The sequence below is a fragment of the Scyliorhinus canicula genome, chromosome 5 (genome assembly GCF_902713615.1).
Source record: "Scyliorhinus canicula chromosome 5, sScyCan1.1, whole genome shotgun sequence".
NCBI classification, from domain to species: domain Eukaryota; kingdom Metazoa; phylum Chordata; class Chondrichthyes; order Carcharhiniformes; family Scyliorhinidae; genus Scyliorhinus; species Scyliorhinus canicula.
This window is the reverse complement of record NC_052150.1, coordinates 179,870,402-179,890,152: the sequence shown is the minus strand read 5'-3', so window position 1 is coordinate 179,890,152 and position 19,751 is coordinate 179,870,402. Positions and strand designations below refer to the sequence as shown.

The window sequence follows — 19,751 nt, the reverse complement described above, 5'->3', positions numbered from 1 at the left end:
GGGGGGTCTCTGATTTGGGGGGGTTCTCTGTCTTGGAAGGTTCTCTGATATGGGGGGGGTCTGTAATGGGTGGTTCTCTGATATAAGGGATTCTCTGTTATGGGGTTTCTCTGTTATGAGGGGATCTCTGATATGAGAGGTCTCTAATATGGAGAGAGAGAGTCTCGGATATGGGGGTCTCTTATATGGTGGATTCTCTGATCTGGGGGGCCTCTGATTTGGAGGGTCTGGTGGGGGTCTTGGGTTGGGGGTCTCTGATAGGGGTCTGGTGTGGATCTCTGATGGGGGACTTATGTGGTTCTCTAATGGGGAACTTGGTGTGGTATCTGATGAGCGATTTTGATTTGTGGTCTCTGATGTGGGATCTGGCGGATGTCTCTGATGGGTCTGTTGGGGTCACTGGTGAGGGTCTCTGTTGGCAGGATGGGGAGTGGAGTGGGAAGGTGTTACATTGCGGGGGGAGAGCGGACACTCTGATGGACTTTGGAGGCACCTATCTTAAATACTTAGCCCACTACGTCAGGGTCACACTGGCAGATAATTGTACCAATCCACACCTGCATGAATCCAGGCCCAGACGGCCGGAGCATCATGGAGGCAGAATCCAGTGACCAACCCGTTAATAATAATAATAATAATAATAATCTTTATTGTCACAAGTAGGTTTACATTAACACTGCAATGAAGTTACCATGGAAAGCCCCTCATCGCCACACTCCGCTGCCTGTTCGGCAACACGGAGGGAGAATTTAGAATGTCCAATTCACCTAACAGCATGTCTCTCGGGACTTGTGGAAGGAAACCGGAGCACCCGGAGGAAAACCACACAGACACAGGGAGAATGTACAGACTCCGCACACACTGTGCTAACATGCAGGATGCAAATAGATAATTTTGATTCATTTTATTCTCCCACTGGCGCGGGACGTGAACCTCGATGCTGCCGCCAGCAGGGGGCTGGATCACCGGGCGCTGATCATGTTTCCCCCCCCCACATAGAATTCTCCACCGCATTGGGAACTCCTCTACCAGCAGCGGGCGGCGGAAAACCCCCCATATAATTCTCCCGTGAAGTAACTTGGAACATTTTATTATATGAAAGGCAATGAATAAAGATAATTTTTTGTTGTTGTGGCTAATGATTTTTGCGACTTTTTTAAAACTCAATTTTTAAACCATTTACTATGAACATATTTTATGTAACAGCCACTATATCACAACTGGGCAAAAATGCGTTGCCCAAAATTTAATGAAATGAAATTAAAATCGCTTATTGTCACAAGTAGGCTTCAATGAAGTTACTGTGAAAAACCCCTAGTCGCCACATTCCGACGTCTATTCGGGGAGGCTGGTACGGGAATTGAGCCCACACTGCTGTCCTTGGTCTGCTTTATAAGCCAGCTATTTAGCCAACTGTGCTAAACCAGTCCCTAATGTCCTCCACATGGGCAGTTTGGTGGCAGGCAGGTATTTGATCGGGCAGGTGAGTGGTCGGTGGCGCTCCCACTGTCAGCCATATCTCTGTCCTGATTAAGTTCTGGGTGGAAGACCCAGGTGGGAATAGCACTGCCAATTCACTCAGCAGCAGGTAGGGTCTCACCATGCAGGAAGACCAAAAGACAAACTCAGTTGGGGTTGCTTGTGGGCTTCCAGGGTGGATTTCTCATTCAGAGACACTCGGGCCAGGATTTTACATTCGCCTGAGGAAGGAGCAGTGCTCCGAAAGCTAGTGTTTGAAACGAACATGTTGGACTTTAACCTGGTGTTATAAGAGTTCATAATCAACACTCGCTCTCTGATTTCCTCCTTTCATGTCCATCTGATGCTGATTAGCATTGGCAACTTTTCCTAATGGTAGGTTCTATAAGCATGAGTTGTGTGATGATTTTAAAAGATGTCTTCCCTCTAGTATGTGTCTTACAACCTGTTCTTTTTCCCCTTTCTCTCCCTTTATCTCTATTGATCAGCAATTATCTGTTTTTCTGTATTACAGGTGTGTGCAACACAGACAACTTCAGTGTACTCTCTGTCACATTAGATTATGGTCCTTTTGGCTTTATGGATTTCTATGATCCTAGTAAGTATCTTTTTTCTCCTCTTTCTCCTAGATGCAAAACATCTATTAAACTGTAATTTCAATAACATAGTGTAATTTTTCTGAGGTTCCGCGACATCGTCAGGGTGTAACACAGCTTGTACAAAGGGAAATTGAGGTTGAGTTCTTTTGCAGATTATACTGTTGCATATTTCACACTATTTAAGATTGATATTCATTTTGGCAGAGACAGAAATGAAGGCTTCCTGTCCTTGGCTAGGAAGGAAAAATGTAATTGTGACTTTCAATTCTGATTGCTATCCAGTGATCATCAGTGAATGTTAGTATATTGGTTGTGGATAGAATTGGCTTCAGCTGTGGTGTTTGTCTCCGTGCATAATCACAGCTCTCAGTTTATTAATTCAACTAGCTGATACTGTCTGACTCAAGCATGAAAATAGTCACTGAGGTATGTACTAGAGGGATGTTACTGAATGTAGAATTGTTCTTAACTATGAATCATTGCCTATACAGACTTGTTATCCTGTATGAGTCATTACCTTGAGGAAAGGAAATGAGAAAGAGAAATTGAACAAAATTTATTTGAAGATAAAATGCTCCAAATTACATTTGGGTCATGGGGATTATATATATATAGAATGAACTCCCCGTTGCTAGAGAATAAAGCTAAGGAGACATTTATTTTTTTCAACTTAATTATGGTTAAAAGAAGGGGATTATGTGTTTTTTTTACTATTTTATAATGTTCCTATTAATAGGTATATAAACAAATTCTAATGTTTCCTGAACCAGATTTTGTGCCAAATACATCTGACGATGAAGGTCGGTACAAAATAGGGAACCAAGCGAATGTTGGGAGATATAATCTCGACAAACTGAGGAAGGCTCTGACTCCTTTACTGGACTCTAACCAACAGCTGTCGTGAGTAGTACTTATAGTCATCTATGCTGGCTGACTTCCCAACATGATAAAATGACCAGGAGTTGAGCATTATTTTCCTGTTTGAAAATTAGGCTCCAAGAAATGTTTACACAAAGTATTTCCTCTAATGTGAACTGGGAATTATAATTAGGAGCAATCTTAATCCTGTTTATGCTGAAACATGTAATGGTAAGGGTAATTATAAATTTAATGCATTGTTGTCCTGGGTTAAAAATGGTGGACTGAATGAAATTGAGGATGTGCCAGAGGCCAACATTCCATGCAAATATCAGTGAAAACATTTTACTGAAAAAATTATTCAAGTTATTTGGAGCAGTTTTTCTTCATGTTTAGTCTGGATTTTGATATCAGATTGAATAGGTATATCTCTTTCAGTTTAACTCTTCGCACACATCTGGAATACATCTTCCACCAATTTTCTGGAAACTATTTCTCTTCCATGCCATGATTGTTTGATATGCTTGCATATTTTGGGATAATTTTGAATGAACTGATTTCTTAATTGAACTCATGGAATTTACAGTGCAGAAGGAGGCCATTCGGCCCATTGAGTCAGCACCAGCCCTTGGAAAGAACACCCTCCTTAAGCCCATGCCCCCACCCTATCCCCGTATACCCAGTAACCTGACCTAACCTAAGGGGCAATTTAGCATGGCCTATTCACCTAACCTGCACATCCTTGTACTGTGGGAGGAAACCAGAGCACCCGGAGGAAACCTGCGCAGACACTGGGAGAAAGTGCAAACTCCAACTGGCAGTCACCTGAGGCTGGAATTGAACCCGGATTCCTGGAGCTGTGAGGCAGCTGTGCTAACCACTATGCCAACATGCCACCCACTCTTATTAAATAAACAATATGCCCCATGATCATATCCTTTATCACACGTAACCAAAAGAAGATTTTTACGCAGCAACTTTTTAAAAACCATTTGCTACTCTATACCAAAATTTGTGATGATAATCTGCTAAATACTGTGTTATTAAATTTACAGTTCCTCTTTCCCGTAATGTTTTAAATTAGGGTTTTTCAAACTAGGCATTGCGACCATGGGTGGGTCATGGGCGGGTGTCGTGGGGTCGCGGAGCGATCAGTCGCGGTGTTCCCAAATGAGGGGCAAACGCCCACAACCAACTTTTAAGAATGCCGACTGCGACCAGCTTTTAAGTTGAGAATGCCGGCCGCAACCGTCCTTTAAATGCGGATGCTGGAGTCTTTTTGCTAGATGCAACAACAGAGAGCAGGTCATGCACGGCACATACGCTGACGTCTGTGCTTTAGGCACAAAATCACGAAGGAGAGATTCCTCCATTTTGTAGCTGCCAGCAAGCAAGCAACAGGACTGTTAAGGGCTGAAGATGGGTCATTTTATAATATGGAAGAGAGGGCCTGAGACACAAGCAGGCCAGGATCTCACAGTTGAATCTGCTGGAGAGAGCTGCAGGAGAGTCAACAGCAGGACAAAGCAGTGCTGGTGTGAGCTGTATACAGTCTCCAAGGCTTCTAGTGAACAACCCGAAAAGAAGAAACTGAAATCGGGAACAAAGCAGTATAAACATGATTTCATGAGGTATGGCTTTGTTAATTGAGCCAGTGCAAATCAGGATACAAAGCCCATGGGCGCGATTCACCACCCCCCACGCCGGTTGGGAGAATAGCGGGAGGGCCTCCCGACATTTTTGCGCCCTCCCGCTATTCTCCCCCCCCCTCGCCCGACCCACGTCACGAATCGCCGCGGCCGAGCGGCCGGGCCATTACGCCCGTTTTTTCACAGCAGCAAACACACCTGCTTGCTGCCGTTGTAAAAACGGGCGCTGGATGCCCGTTTGGGGCATCCAGAGGCCCGTTTGGGGCGGGAGCACAACTGTTGTGCTCGGGAGGGGACAGGCCCGCGATCGGTGCCCACCGATCGTCAGGCCTGCGTCCAAAAGGGATGCACTCTTTCCCCTCCGCCGCCCGACAAGATCAAGCCGCCACATATTGTCGGGCGGCGGTGGAGAAATGCGGAACCGCGCATGCGCGGGTTCCGTCAATGGCGTGATGACGTCACCAGTGCATGCGCGGGTTGGAGCCGGCTCCAACCTGCGCATGCGCGGTTGACGTCATACAGACGCCAGCCGCGCGACATCTTGGCGCGCAGCCTTAACGACAGTCGTTAAGGCCGCGACGCCGTGATTCCCGGGGTCCCGCTCCTAGCCCCGATGGGGGGGGGAGAATCGGGTCCCGGGAACGGGCGTGAAGGCTGCCGTGAAACACGGCCAGTTTCACGGCAGCCTTTATGACTCTCCGCATTTGCGGAGAATCTCGCCCCATGTGTTATATGCAGGGAATTCCTGGCAAAGTAGAGTTGGATGCTAACTATGACTTACCTTGCCGACATCTTTTCAATTCTAAACAAACTGAACTTCAAATTGCAAGGGAAGGATAATGACTGCTTTCGGCACAAAACTACTACTTGTTCCCCATATTACTGCACACATCGAAGAAAACAATATTAGTGAGGGAACTATCAATTGACTGGCAAGCCTTATTTAGTCCCATCTGGCTGCACTATCAACAGTTTTTACTTATGAGAGGAGAAGTTTCAGATTTTGGAAGAGAAGACCGGGGCAAAAATGTAATTTGAGTTTAAGACCCCAGAATCAATTATTAGCTTACAGCTGACTCCAAATGAAGAGACTGAACTTCTGCACCTCACCTGTGACACCACATTAAAGGGACGGCACAAGTCCATGAGGCTGTCAGCATTCTGCAGTAGCGTCTCCGAGGAGTATCCAGTGCTTAGTAAAACAAACATTTTGTTGCTATTGCCCTTAACAATGACGTACATGTGTGAGGTTGGAGTTTCGGTCCTCACAAAGAAGACAGCACAAAGGAACCGGCTGAAATCTGCACCTGGTATGCACATTGCCCTCATCTTCAGTGAACCTGTTGGAGCAAGATTGTGAGGACCAAGTAGGCTCACCAGTCACATTAAAGGTAAACACAAATTGGGTCCTGAGGGTCAGCAGGTTGGTAAAAGTGGGTCCTGGTAAAAACAAACTTTGAGAAACACTGTTTTAAATTAATAAAATATACTGTCTATTGTAGTCTCAACCATAAAGAACAGCATGAAGGCAGCACGGTGACTCAGTGGTTAGCACTGCTGCCTCTCAGCGCCAAGGTCCCAGGTTCAATCCCGGCTCTGAATCACTGTCCGTGTGGAGTTTGCACATTCTCCCCATGTTTGCGTGGGTTTCGCCCCCACATCCCAAAGATGTGCAGAGTAGGTGGATTGGCCATGCTAAATTGCCCCTTAATTGGAAAAAATGAATTGGACACTCTAAATTTTAATAAGGAAAAAAAAAATAAAGAACAGTATGATTCAGCCATTTGCTCACTCTTAAGAAGTGAGTCATTGGATGAGCCCACTTATTCCATTTGTAGTTCTACCTTTCAGTTTGCTTTATATGTGGATTCTGTCTGAGTGTGCATTTTTTCAGAAGCAACCTTATAATTCAGAAATGTTCTGATAAACAAATGTTTCCAGTGTTAGAACAAGGCATTTATTCCACAAGTTATACATTTTTTAACATAGTGGATTTTATACCAGTTTTCCAGTATGTTGGTTGACAATAACTTTTGATGGCTTCTGTTTTTATTTTTAATTATTTGGATGTGACCTTTGTGCTCATTAAGATGGGAAAGTAACGTTTGCTAGTGTTCGGAAATTGTTCAGATATGCCAGTAGAAAGCCTAAAATTTCCATCTCATGTAGCTTTCTACTGACCTATCTCTGGTGAACCCAACTCCAGTTCTCTGGCCAGGGAGAGGGAATTGTGCCTTCGTCTCCAATATGGTTTGCAGCCGGTTTAACTCAGTTGGCTGGACAGCTGGTTCGTCGTGCAGAGCGAGGCCAACTGCTCAGGTTCAATTCCCACACTGGTTGAGGTTATTCATGATGGTTCCGCCTTCTCAACCCTGTCCCTTGCCTGAGGTGTGGACATCTTCAGGTTAAATTACCAGCAGTCAGCTTTCCCCCTCAAAGGGGAAAGCAGCCAATGGTCAGCTGGGACTATGACGATTTTGCATTTTATAGTATGGTTAACCACACCAAAAAATAGATTAGTTTAAACAATTCATTGTTTATTTTGCATCAGTGCAGCTCATACATGGGGGCTTTTAAATATTTTTATGTTGGGTGGGGTTTGGGAGAGGTATGGGGGGAGACTTTTGCAGCCTGGTCAATGCTGGTTGGGGATGGTGTTGGTGGGGGGCTGGGGAGATGGGGGGAGTAATGGTTTTCTGATAGTGCCTGGGGACTGTTTTTTGTTTGGTTGAGTTGGGGGATTTGGCACCATCTTGGGTGGGCCTTGTATCGGCTCTCCTTGAATCGTTGCTGACTACCTCACAGGGTGGGAATATCTGACCCTGATACGGGAGAAGGCAGGTGATTCCCCCATCCAGCTGGTCACATGGAACATGAGGGTGTTGGTAAAGAGACCTAGGGTGTTTGGTCACCTCAGGGAGTTAGAGGGCTGATGTGGTGCTGTTGCAGGAGACCCGCTTGTGGGTTGAAGATCAGTTGAAGTTCCGGAAGGGTTGAGTGGTGCAAGTGTTTCATTACGGGTTTTGACAGTACGGCCCAGGAGGCAGGGATCTTGATTCAGAAGAAGGTAGCTTTTTCGGCAGCTAAGATATTGACGGATCCGAATGGGGGATATGTTATGGTGAGCAGATTGTTGGCGGGTGCCCCAGTGGAGCTGATCAATGTATATACCCCAAATTGGGATGACACAGCTTTTATCAAAACGTTGCTGTTATTGATTCCCGATTTGGATTCACACCAGTGTGGAGCAGATAGGAGGAGCAGACCCGTGGAGAGTTTTACACTCAGATGAGAAGGATTTTTCCATCAGGTATATTCTAGGATCGATGGAGGTTGAAGATGTCACTGTTGGCGGATAAGGGATTCTGTGAGAGGGTTTCCTCCGCTATTGAGGAGTATCTGGGGTTTAACAGAAGTGAGGAGATTTCACTTTCCGCATTGTGGGAGGCTTTGAAGGCGGTAATTAGAGGGGAGATCATTTCTCGCAAGACCCATAAGGAGAGGAGTGAAAGGGTGGAGAGACGGGTTAGTGAATGCCATCCTGGAGGTGGATCGCCATATTCGGTTAGTCAGACAGCGGAACCACTGGAAAGTAGAAAGCAATTACAGTTAGACTTTGGGCTGCTTTGATGGACAGGGCAGTGTGCCAGCTACGACGTTCGAGGGGGCTTTTTATGAGAATGGGAGAGGGCCAGTCGCCTGTTAGCACACCAGCTGAGGAGACAGATGGCTTCTTGGGAAACAGTGCAGGTGAAGGACTCTGGTGGTAGGTTGGTTTCTGCCCCAGCCAAGGCTAATGAGGCTTTCGAGGTTTTTTTTACCGTAACTTTAATAAGTCTGAGCCCCCGAAAGGCGGGAGATCAATGTTGGAGTTCTTGGATGGTTTGTCTATCCTGGTGGTGGAGCATGATAGAAGAGAGTCTCCGCTGATGTTGGAGGAGGCAATGAAATGCATGGGTCTGATGCAGTTGGGTAAGGCGCAAGGGCTGGACAGATTCCCGATTGAATTTTATAAGAGGCTTGTGGGACAGGGCCCCCATTGCTGTTAGAAATGTTTCAGGATTCGATGTCTCGGGGGATGTTGCTGGCCACATTGGCGCAGGCGCCAATCTCCTTGATCTTAAAGAAAGATAAGGATCCGGCAGGAATGTGAGTTGTATCGTCTTATTTTGTTACTGAATGCAGATGCAAAGTTTTTGCAAGAGGTCCTGGCCCTACGCCTAGACTCCTGTCTCCCAGGTCTACATAAGAGCAGCAGACGGGGTTTGTTAAGGTTAGGCAGTTGTTGGCCAACATTCGGAGACTGCTTAATGTTGTTTTATCCCCGTCTCCAGTTCCTGAGTCAGAGATAATTATTGCATTAGTTGCGGAAAAGGCGTTTGATAGATGGAGTGGGGTTTTTTGTTTGAAATCCGCACGAAGTTTGGCTTTGGGCCTAGACTATAGCTTGGATCCAGCTATACTATAGGGCTCGCACTGCGAGCATTCGTACAAATGCTTTTGAGTTCAAGGTATTTCCACCTAATGAGAAGTATGAGATAGGGGAGTCCACTGTCCCCGCTATTGTTTGCCTTAGCAATAGAGCCTCTAATGATAGCGTTGAGGTCATCTTTGAGGTAGAGGGGGATGGGGGGGAAACAGAGTTTAGGGTATCATCGTATGCAGAAGATTTGTTGTTGTATGTGACAGATCCTCTCGCCAGTGCAGAAGAGATAGTGAAGCTGCTCGGAAGGTTGACTCCTTCTCGGGGTACAAATTGAACTTGGGCAAATGCTTTCTGTTGAATCTCCCAGGGTGAGGAGCTGATCTGGGGAGGTTGGCCTTTTGCCTAGCTAGGACAAGCTTCTGTTATCTGGGAATCCGGGTGGCCCACGGCTGGGCCTCGCTCCATAAACTGAATTTTGGAGATCTGGTCAAGGCGGTGAAGCCTGACCTGGGAAGGTGGGAAAACCTCCTGTTAAACTTGGCGGGTAGGGTTCAGTCGATAAAAATGAATATCCTCCCAAAGTTTCTATTTCTGTTTCAGAGTTTCCAAATTTCATCCTTGTGAAAGTCTTTATTTTTGAAAATTGAGTACATAATTATTTTTTTCCAATTAAGGGGCAATTTAGCGTGGCCAGTCCACCTAACCTGCACATTTTTTGGCTGTGGGGGTGAAACTCACGAAGACACAGGGAAAATATGCAAACTCCACACAGACAGTGTCCCAGGGCCGGGATCAAACCCGGGTCATCGGCGCCGTTAGGCAGCAATGCTAACAACTATGCCACTCTGCGGCCCCTTCTTTGTGAAAGCTAGTAAAATGTGATCTTTTATTTGGGCAGGTTAGACCCCACAGATTTGCAGGGTGTTTTTGTGGAGGGTTAGGCAGTCGGGGATTCTGGCTTTGCCCAATCTCTTATTTTATTATTGGGCGGCGGATATTGAGAGGTTGCAGGGGTAGTATAGGGGGACGAAGTCTGTGTGGGAGCGGTTGGAGGGAGGTGCCTGCAGAGGCTTTAGTTTGAGGACCTTGGTTACAGCTCCTCTTCCATTCTCTCCGGCTAAATTCTCCCTCCACCCCCCTTTCATGGGAATGGCCCTCTCGGGCCCTGACCATTAGCAGTGCCACTGTGGCACCTGGGCACCCTTGCACTGCCACTCTGGCAGTGCTCCTGCCAACTAGACAGTGCCATGATGCTCACGTTCCAGGGAGAGGGCCAGGAAGCCACCCTGCACTATCCCTGGCCATCGAGGGGCCTCCGATGGCCTGGGAGACTCCCTGGGTGGCATTTTTCGACTGGTCCACGTTGTTTTGGACCACGAATGAACGGTGTCTGGCTGTAGCCTCCCTGGGGAGGCTGGTAGGTTCCAGGAGGCTGGTAGATCCAGAGTGAGCTCGCCTAAGTAGGTTTAAAAGCTATGTAGATGTGCGCCATTTGGTCATGCACTTTTTGGGCGGGATTTTGATTTCGACGCCTCGTGGGACTTGGGTATAACTCGCGAGGTGTAAATGCTGCTGGGAAGCCCTATATTTTGCAGCAGATTTCTCCACAGACTTATATCTTGCTTCAGGTGGCTCGGTTTAACAAATGACAGAGGTACATGCAAATTAGGAGCCAGAGTAGGCCGATATCATAGAATTTACAGTGCAGAAGGAGGCCATTTACAGTGCAGAAAGAGCACCCTACCCAAGGTCAACACCTCCACCCTATCCCCATAACCCAGTAACCCCACCCAACACTAAGGGCAATTTTGGACACTAAGGCCAATTTATCATGGCCAATCTACTTAACCTGCACATCTTTGGACTGTGGGAGGAAACCGGAGCACCCGGAGGAAACCCACGCACACACGGGGAGGATGTGCAGACTCCGCACAGACAGTGACCCAAGCCGGAATCGAACCTGGGACCCTGGAGCTGTGAAGCAATTATGCTATCCACAATGCTACCGTGCTGCCCTGCTATGATTCTGTGGATCAAATTCTACTTACCAGTGATAATCCTTGATTATCCTGTTATTCAAGAATCTGTCACCCTGTAAAAGTATTCAGTGATCCCGCCTCCACCCCTCTCCAGGGAAAAGAGTTCAAAAGACTCACGCAATTATAATCTTTTCGAAGTTAAGGATACCAACGCTGTCCACAGTGCTCCAGATGTAGTCTCACCACACCCAGTCAACTGTAGCAAATCAGCCCTACTTTTATATTCCATTCCCCTTGCAATAAATGATGACATTCCATTTACCTTCCTAATCACTTGGTATACCTGTCTAGTCACATTTTGTGATTTGTGTACCAGGACAGCCAGATCCCTCTGTACTCAGAGTTCTGCAGTATCTTAATTTAAGTGATATGCTGCTTTCTATTCTTCCTGCCAAAGTGGACATTTTTCCACATTATGCTCCATCTGCCAATTTTTTGCCCACTCATTTTAAAAAGGATTCCTTCCTATGTGGATATCTTTCCTAATCCAAATGTATTTATGTGTTAAAAGGAGCCAATGTAACCAGGCTTTCTTGAGTTAAAGTGTAAGAGTGAGTTTATTAGTTACTAAAACCTGCAAAAGAAAATAATAATAATGCAACACACATTCATACAGATTAACAATGGGAAGTGAAAACTAAAAGATATACGAATCAGTCTTTGGCTTGTCCATGAATAGTAGATGGTGAAACATAGAGTCCGTTAGCTGGATGATTCCAGTAGCGCTGACTTGACAGTTGACAGTTGGTTTGTAGATTCTTGGTTCTGCCGATTGGCTGAAAGGAGTTGTCCTGTTTTCTTTTCAACTGTGGGCATTGCTGACTTGTGACTTCCACTAGTCAGAGAAAGAGACCTTTTATCTGCAAGAGTGTGTTCTTCAGGTGTGACCCTCACAACACACACTAGCACAGTAGAACTAGCACACCAGACCATCACACAGAGCCTAGGATTCCAGTTGGCTTGTAACTACTTTTCTTGTGTATTCCTGGAAGGGAAGAAACAAACATCTCTTTCACCCAGATACTGCTTTCTTTCAACTCACACTATGTTCACAGTCTGGGATATAGCTCACTGGAAAGGGTTTTTGCTGAGATCATAATCAGCCTCCATTATGTCCACAATCACAGTTCAGTTTTTGCATTGCATCATCTCCTTTGACATGAGTCTATCTAAAATAGGAATTTCAGCAAGTGGTTATTTTATACTCTCAGTTTTTGCTTGTATGTTCCTTTTTCCTTGGTTCAATATGTCTGTAGGTAAGCCGTTGTCCTGACACCTTTGATGTGGCATCTTGTCAAATGTCTTCTGGAAATCTAACCACAGCACATTCACCTTTATCCATGTTTCTTGTTACTTCCTCAAAGAACTCTAATAAATTAGTTAAACATGATTTCCCTTTCACAAAACCATGTTGTCTCTGCCTGATTGTGTTGAGATTTTCAAAATGCCCCGCTATAACCTTCCTAAAAATAGATTCCAGCAATGTCTCTACAACCTGGGGACCTGTTAGCTTATAGTTCTAAGAATTTGCTTTGAAGCCCTTCTCTGATTCTAATTGTTTTAGTTCCCGCCCAAGGTTTTTGTTATTTAATATATCTTGTTAAGACAAAATATCTTCATCTATTGTAAAGCTACATATCCTTTAAATGTGCAAATCAGTTCAATGCACATGTGTTCACCCTTTCTGAGGAACATTAAAAACAAAATTATTTGTCTCAGTAAAATGTTGCGTAATCATGATCTATAACTCCTTTATCAGAGAGCATGACTGGGTAACTTGATCTCATAATTTAGTCAATAGACACCAGAAGACTTGGAAGTAGCACAGTTTAGATTTTTATTTTCCTTTATTCCATCATGTTTAAGTGCCAAAGAGGACAGCACGGTGACGATGTGGTTAGAATTGCTGCCTCACGGCGCCGAGGTCCCAGGTTCGATCCCGGCTCTGGGTCACTATCCGTGCGGAGTTTGCACATTCTCCCCGTGTTTGTGTGGATTTTGCCCCTACAACCCAAAGATGGGCAGGTAGGTGGATTGGCCACGCTAAATTGCCCCTTAATTGGAAAACATTAATTGGGTACTCTGAATTTATTTTTAAAAACATTTAAGTGCAAAATGACATAGAATGATAATCTGTGGCAAAAACATGAACAAGAAGCATAATTAAAAATAAGTCTTTAAAACCATGTGCAGAAAAATAGGGCACAATGATTTAATGGTGAAATTATGATAAACTATTAGTGGAGTAAGGCAAAAGTGTTCTACTGCAAACTAAAACCTAAAATAAGACACATAATTTTCTACTTGCAATATGTTTGACAAAAGTTTATTTTATTTCTAGAGCTGAACAAATATTACAAGACTATCCTGATCTTTATCACATCAAGTAAGTGTTAATTTTCATTTATAAAAGATGATTATTACTAAATAATGAGCAAATTCCCCAAATTGTGAAGGAATATGTTAACCAGTTAATCTGTTTTAGTTGAAGAATAATGTTGGCCTGAATATCAATAGAACTTACATTTTTAATACTAACAAGCTGCTAGATGATCCCTGGTCTAATGTCTCTTCTGCAAGATGCCCCTCCTCAGTGCTGCACTGAAATGTTTTTCAGGATTATGTGCTTAAATCCTGCAGTAGGGCTTGAACTCATAAATTTCTGATTCTGAGGTTAAACATTTGCCAGTGACCCAAACTGCAGTTACCGAAGGAGAGTTAAAAAAACAGTTAAATAAATTCCAGCAAGAATGGATGTATCAGAGAACATCTTGAAATCCAATTTTGGCTTTAACACTGAAACAATAGTTAAATGCCTTGTTTGTTGTCATGCAAAGGCATAAAGAGCAGGAAAGTCAACGCATCAAAGCTTGAGCTGTGTTGAATCATTTTTGTTCTTATTCTTTCATAGAATGTGGGTTCTGCTGACAAGGTTAGCATTTGCCTAATTTCTTTTGAACTGAACGATTTGCTAGGTCACCACATTATCAGAAGGACATGGATGCTTTGGAGAGAGTGCAAAGAATGTTCACCAGGATATTGTCTGTTCTCGAGCGTGTTGGCTATGAGCAGAGATTGAATAAACTAGGATTGTTTTCACTGGAAAGACAGAGGCTGAGGGGAGACCTGATAGAGGTCTACAAAATTATGAGAGGCATAAACAGGGTGGACAGTCAGAGGCTTTTTCCAAGGGTGGAAGTGTCAATTACAAAGGGGCACGGCTTCAAGGTGAAAGGGGGAAAGTTTAAGGGAGCTATGCGGAGTAAGTTTTTCACACAGTAAGTTTTGGGTGCCTGCCAGAGGATGTGGTGGAAGCAGGCACATTTGCAACATTTAAGAGGCATCTGGATGGGTACATGAATAGGGAGGAAAGAAAGGGATACTGACCGACTATGGGCAGAAGGTTTTTTAGTTAGGGCATCATGATCAGCACAGGGTTGGAGGACCGGAGGACTGTTCCTGTGCTGTACTTTTCTTTGTGCTTTTAGAATCAACCACATTGCTGTGGGTTTTGAGTCACATGTCGGCCAGACTGGGTAAAGACTGCAGATTTCATTCTCTAAAGGAAAGAGATCAGTAAATCAGATCGGTTTTTACAACAATCAATGATTGTTCGCCATTACTGGGAGCTTTATACTCCAGATTTATTAATCAAATTTAAATTCCACAAGCTGCCATGATAGGGTTTGAATTCATGGGCCCAGATCATTTGGATGGGGCTCTGGATAACTAGGCCAGTGATTTTACCATTTGGCCACCAATCTACCCCTTTCAATGTCTTGCTCAAGGGACACTCTAAGGAATAATACAAGACACTATGAAGTGATAGTTGTCGATCTGGTACTACAATTCCTCAAAACATCAGGGGCAGAATTCTCCGGTCCACCAGCCGCGTTTTCCGGCACGACGCGCCCCCGTTGGTCGTGGGATTCTCCATTCCCACAGCCAGCCAATGGGGTTCCCCATTGTGGCCACCCCATGCCGTCGGGAAACCCGCGGGTGTGGGTGTGCTGCCGCCGCACCAGAGTATCCCGCCGAAAAAATTCCGCTACAGATCTCAATTTCAACTGTGCACATGATTAAAGTGATCGTCAATATTTCATAATAAGAAGGAGGTTAAAAATGAGCTGTTAGGCAGTAGTTTGTGTTGGACATTGATGGTCTCTAGCAAAAAAAAGTGGTGGAATGTTATTAGAGTGCAGGTTTTCCTGGTCTTTTACCCATTGTTTGAAAGAGTTCTGCCAAAATAGGACCCTTCAATCAAACTACTGCCTAACAGCTTATTTTTAGCCACCTTCTTGTTATCAAATACTGGACCATCACTTTGAACATGTGCACAGTTGAAATTGAGATCTGCAGCAGAATTCTCCATCGGTTTGTTGATGGATACAGGCATTTAGGGAATTGGATCACATGTTGGTGTGTTATGAAACACTGATATTGATTTGGCACATAGAAAATAGGAGCCGGAGTAGGCCATTTGGTTCTTTCGAGCCTGCTCTGCCATTATGATCATAGCTGATCATCCTACCTTCCCCCAATTCCTTTGATCTCTTTAGCCTCAAGAGCTATATTTAACTCATTTTTGAAAACATGCAATATTTTGGCTTCAGCTGCTTTTTGTGGTAGAGAATTCAACAGGCCCATCATTCTCTGGATGAAGATATTTCTCCTAATCTCAGTCCTAAATGGTTTATCCCTTATTCTTAGACTGTGAGCACTGGTTCTGGCCACCACCGCCATCGGGAACATCCTTCCTGCAACAACCCTGTCTAGTTCTGTTAGAATTTTATAGGTTTCTATGCGATACCCTCTCATTTTTTCAAACTCCAGTGAATATAATCTGAACCAACTCAACATTTCCTCACATGTCAGTCCCACCATCCCAGGAATCAATCTGGACTTTTTGCTGCACTCCCTCTAAAGAAATAACATCCTTTCTCAGATAAGCAGACTAAAACTGCACACAATATTCCAGATGTGGCATCACCAAGGCCCTATATAACTGCAGCAAGACATCCCTTCTCCTGTACTTGAATCCTCTCGCTAAGAAGGCCAACATACCATTTGCCTTATTCACTGCTGCTGCACTTGCATGCTTACATTCAGCGACTGGTGTACAAGGACACCCAGGTCTCATTGCATGAAAAATGTGTGATGAATGTTGGAATTTCAGAAGTATTCTATTATAGGTATTTGTTGCAGTATGGGCCTGAGTTAGTGTGTGTAACTGCTGCAATCATGTTTTAAAATAAATCCAAGCTTGAAAGGCAAGTATATTTAGGGAGCCAGAGGTGCAATTAAACCATCGTAAAAATCTTGAGCTAATAGAATTTTGTTTTGATTAAGGGGATTCATTGTGGAGTTAATTAGATTTCAGCTTGGAAAGATGATGTTGTTGCTGCATGGAGCTAAGGCATGTGACATTTTTGTAGAAAGCAGTTCAGTTATGAGCTGGTTGAAGCTGTGTCCAGAGGTGAAGCAGTCTTGCTCTCACTGCAGTTCAAAAGAGATTAACAACCTTTAAAACAGTGCAGATTTGCCTGAGAAAAAGGGGGAACTAAAACAAACTGAGAAGAATCTTCTGAAAACATAGTCAGAGTTTCTACAAGGGTCTGACAGAAGTCTTTTCTTTAAAGCAGTATCAAGAAATCTCTTTCTCAAAGATCTCTCTGCAAAGCAAGCTTTCCTATGCGCCATTGGTAGTTAAAGTGGATGGAGAACTGATTTTTTCTTTTCTTGTTGTCCAAGTGGGAATAAAGATAGCAATTAGAGAAAAAGATAATGTAATAGATGTGTTTTTGCACTCAGTCTGGCAGTAGGAAATCCAGAAGACTATACTGTAAGGGCTGTTCCTTCCTTCAAACAATGAGCACCGAACATTTCCCCACAACAGTCTAATATATTCTGATTGTTTCAAGGGTTTTCTCTGCAGTGCAACAGGTTCTAAGGTTTGAAATAAGTGGACCTGTAAAGACACAGACCTTCTCAAACTATGTTGCATTTTTAGTGGCTAAATAGAAAATACTTGTGACTTTGTTACAACTTGGGTTGAAAATAAATCCGTCTGTATTTCTGTTATATAAAATAAATTTAGACTACCCAATTGTTTTCTTCCAATTAAGGCACAATTTAGCGTGGCCAATCCACCTAACCTGCACATCTTTGAGTTATGATGGTGAAACACACGCAGACATGGGGAGAATGTGCAAACTCCACACAGACAGTGACCCAGGGCCAGGATCGAACCCGGGTCCAAAGTGCCGTAGGCAGCAGTGTGAACCACTGCGCCACCGTGCAGCCCACTGTATTTCTGTTTTTAAACCATTTTATAGCAGATTACTTTTGTTCAATCCATGCTTATAATAAAATAACTTTAAAAATGTTGCCTGAAACATGGTACATGGATGTAGTTAGCAATCACATTATACCCATTTACCTTTTGATCAAATTTTAGATTCATGGAATTGTTTAAAGCTAAGTTGGGCTTGTTTGGACGTGATAAAAATGATGACTATTTGATTAAATACTTGTTGAAGGTAAGCATATTATGTCACTAAATTTTAGACTGTTCAGCTCTGCTGTTTTTTCTTTCTCTTGCCAACTAAGCCATTCAATCCTTATCTAAGCTCTGAACCCAGTCTTTTCTAATTTCTCTTCTATTTCCCCTTAGGTCCCCTCTGGGCTCATTTTATCCATGAGACCCTCCTCATGCACATTGATCCTATTTGCATTAAACTACTGTCCACCAACTTCTGTTTTTCATTTTCATGTTAGCTGATTCTGTAAATACTTCCCTTACTCATCTTTTCAAAACAGCAGTCTGCACCCTTATTCTCAAAAACTCACTCTCAAACCACTTTTAACAGTAGCCATTATGTGGAGATGCCGGCGTTGGACTGGGGTGAGCACAGTAAGAAGTCTAACAACACATTTTGCCTGATGAAATCCTCCGTGTCTGCCGTTTTTAACAGAAATAGGCTGGGGAGGAAAGTTTTGGCTGCTGAAATAGAAATGGGAGTGCTGAACGTTTAGCCATGCCTAAGTCATTCATGAGGTCCAGGTCAAAACCTATAGAAAATCTTGTGCCAGTTTTCATACCTTGTAGGGCATCTGGTATTTTTGAACACAGACCCTCAGGGACAGAAAGCTTGGGAGCAATAGAGGTGCTGTTGGATGAAGAAGCAGAGATGCTGTGAGAGCAGGATGCTTTTTGAGTCATTTTCTGTTTGAAAGGAAGACAGAATGAATAGGACCTTTGGAGATTTAAGAACCAAGGATGCACCAGAGTGCACCTAGTGGCTAGATGTCAGTTGACGGATACTCAGAAAGCCGAGTGAAATGACTTTCAAAGGAAACTTGAAGACCCTCCCTGACATGTCAGGGAGATGGAAGGTTCTTGAAGAAAGCCGGGAACGGTTTGAACTTGAATCTACAAGGTTACATCTCTACTGAGAGCATATACATTTTGTAATGTATAAATGGGTCCTGAAGTATTTTGGTTCTGTCATGCCCGGTAAAGGCATGTCATATTATGAACTTTCAATCAGTACTCTTAAAAATTGGACTCAAGCAAGCTGCAAATCATGTGACTTTTGACATTTAGACTACAGGTAGTATCAATTCCCATGTAAATACCTAATTAAATATGAACATACCTCACAACCATTTGTGGAGCTCAGAACTCATTGTTTAAGGGTGGGCCAACACCTAAAAACTACTATAAAAGCAAATTACTGCGGATGCTGGAATCTGAAACCAAAGAGAAAATGCTGGAAAATCTCAGCAAGTCTGGCAGCATCTGTAGGGAGAGAAAAGAGCTAACGTTTTGAGTCCGATGGCTTTGACAAAGAGTCATCGGACTCTTCCAGAATTTTTTCTTTCGCCATAAAGAGTACCAAGTTTCCAGACTGTCTGTCTCCATGTTTCATACTGGACAAAAGGGAAGATTGAAGCTCAGTGGCTATTATCAACTTCCCATTGTATCAGGATGACCTCCCTCTGAGAGCATTCAAATTAGGTTAGCTGGACTTCAATTACAAATTAAACAACTTGAGTTGAAAAGAGAAAGCCAAAATTTTAAGCTTGGAAAAGAAAGGGAAATGCGAAAACCTGAATTTGAGAAAGAAAGGGGAAAAGAGAAATGCAGAATCTTGAATTAGAATTTTAAAGGGAAAGAGAGAAAGACAAATTAGAAAGAGAAAAATTAGAAAGAAAATTTGAACTTGACAGAGAAAGGCTTAGATTACGCTAATAAGTGGTAGCAGGAAACTTGAAGATCACTTGGGCTTAATTCCTGATTTTGATTTGGCGAGGAAGATTCACTTAGTGCCTAAAATCAGTAAGGAGGGACTTGAAATGTATTTTGTGTCATTTGAAAAATTTGCTACGCCGCTGCAATGTCCAAAATAACAGTGATTGTATTGCAGAATGTGTTTGTATAGAAAGTTTAGGAAGTGTACTCACTTCTTTCTGGTAAGTATAATACAGTACAGTGAAAGTTGCTGCTCTCAATGCATATTAGTGCTGGAGGCTCACAGATAGAAATTTCAGGAAGAAACAGAATTAGACTTTAGTGGAATTTGTTAAAGAAAATTAGATAATATTTGATATGTAGTATAGATCTCTGAAAGATGAACAACATTGTGGAAACCTTAGAGAGCTGATGCTAATGGAAACATTTAAAAATAGTGACCCTTTA

At 43.5% G+C, this 19,751-nt stretch overlaps 1 protein-coding gene across 5 annotated transcripts in view; it reads left to right on the top strand.

Moving 5' to 3' along the window:
* Positions 1-19,751, top strand: part of LOC119966456 (protein adenylyltransferase SelO-like) — a 101,928-nt gene that overhangs the window by 59,139 nt on the left and 23,038 nt on the right. For 3 of the 5 annotated variants that reach the window (XM_038798164.1, XM_038798162.1, XM_038798166.1), the window contains 5 exons: positions 1,994-2,077; positions 2,849-2,978; positions 13,392-13,436; positions 14,539-14,586; positions 17,508-17,589. In XM_038798164.1, coding sequence (XP_038654092.1) covers positions 1,994-2,077; positions 2,849-2,978; positions 13,392-13,436; positions 14,539-14,586; positions 17,508-17,589 — 389 coding nt within the window. The remainder of the gene's footprint in view (positions 1-1,993; positions 2,078-2,848; positions 2,979-13,391; positions 13,437-14,538; positions 14,587-17,507; positions 17,590-19,751) is intronic. The other 2 variants (XM_038798165.1, XM_038798163.1) reach the window with 1 other exon arrangement.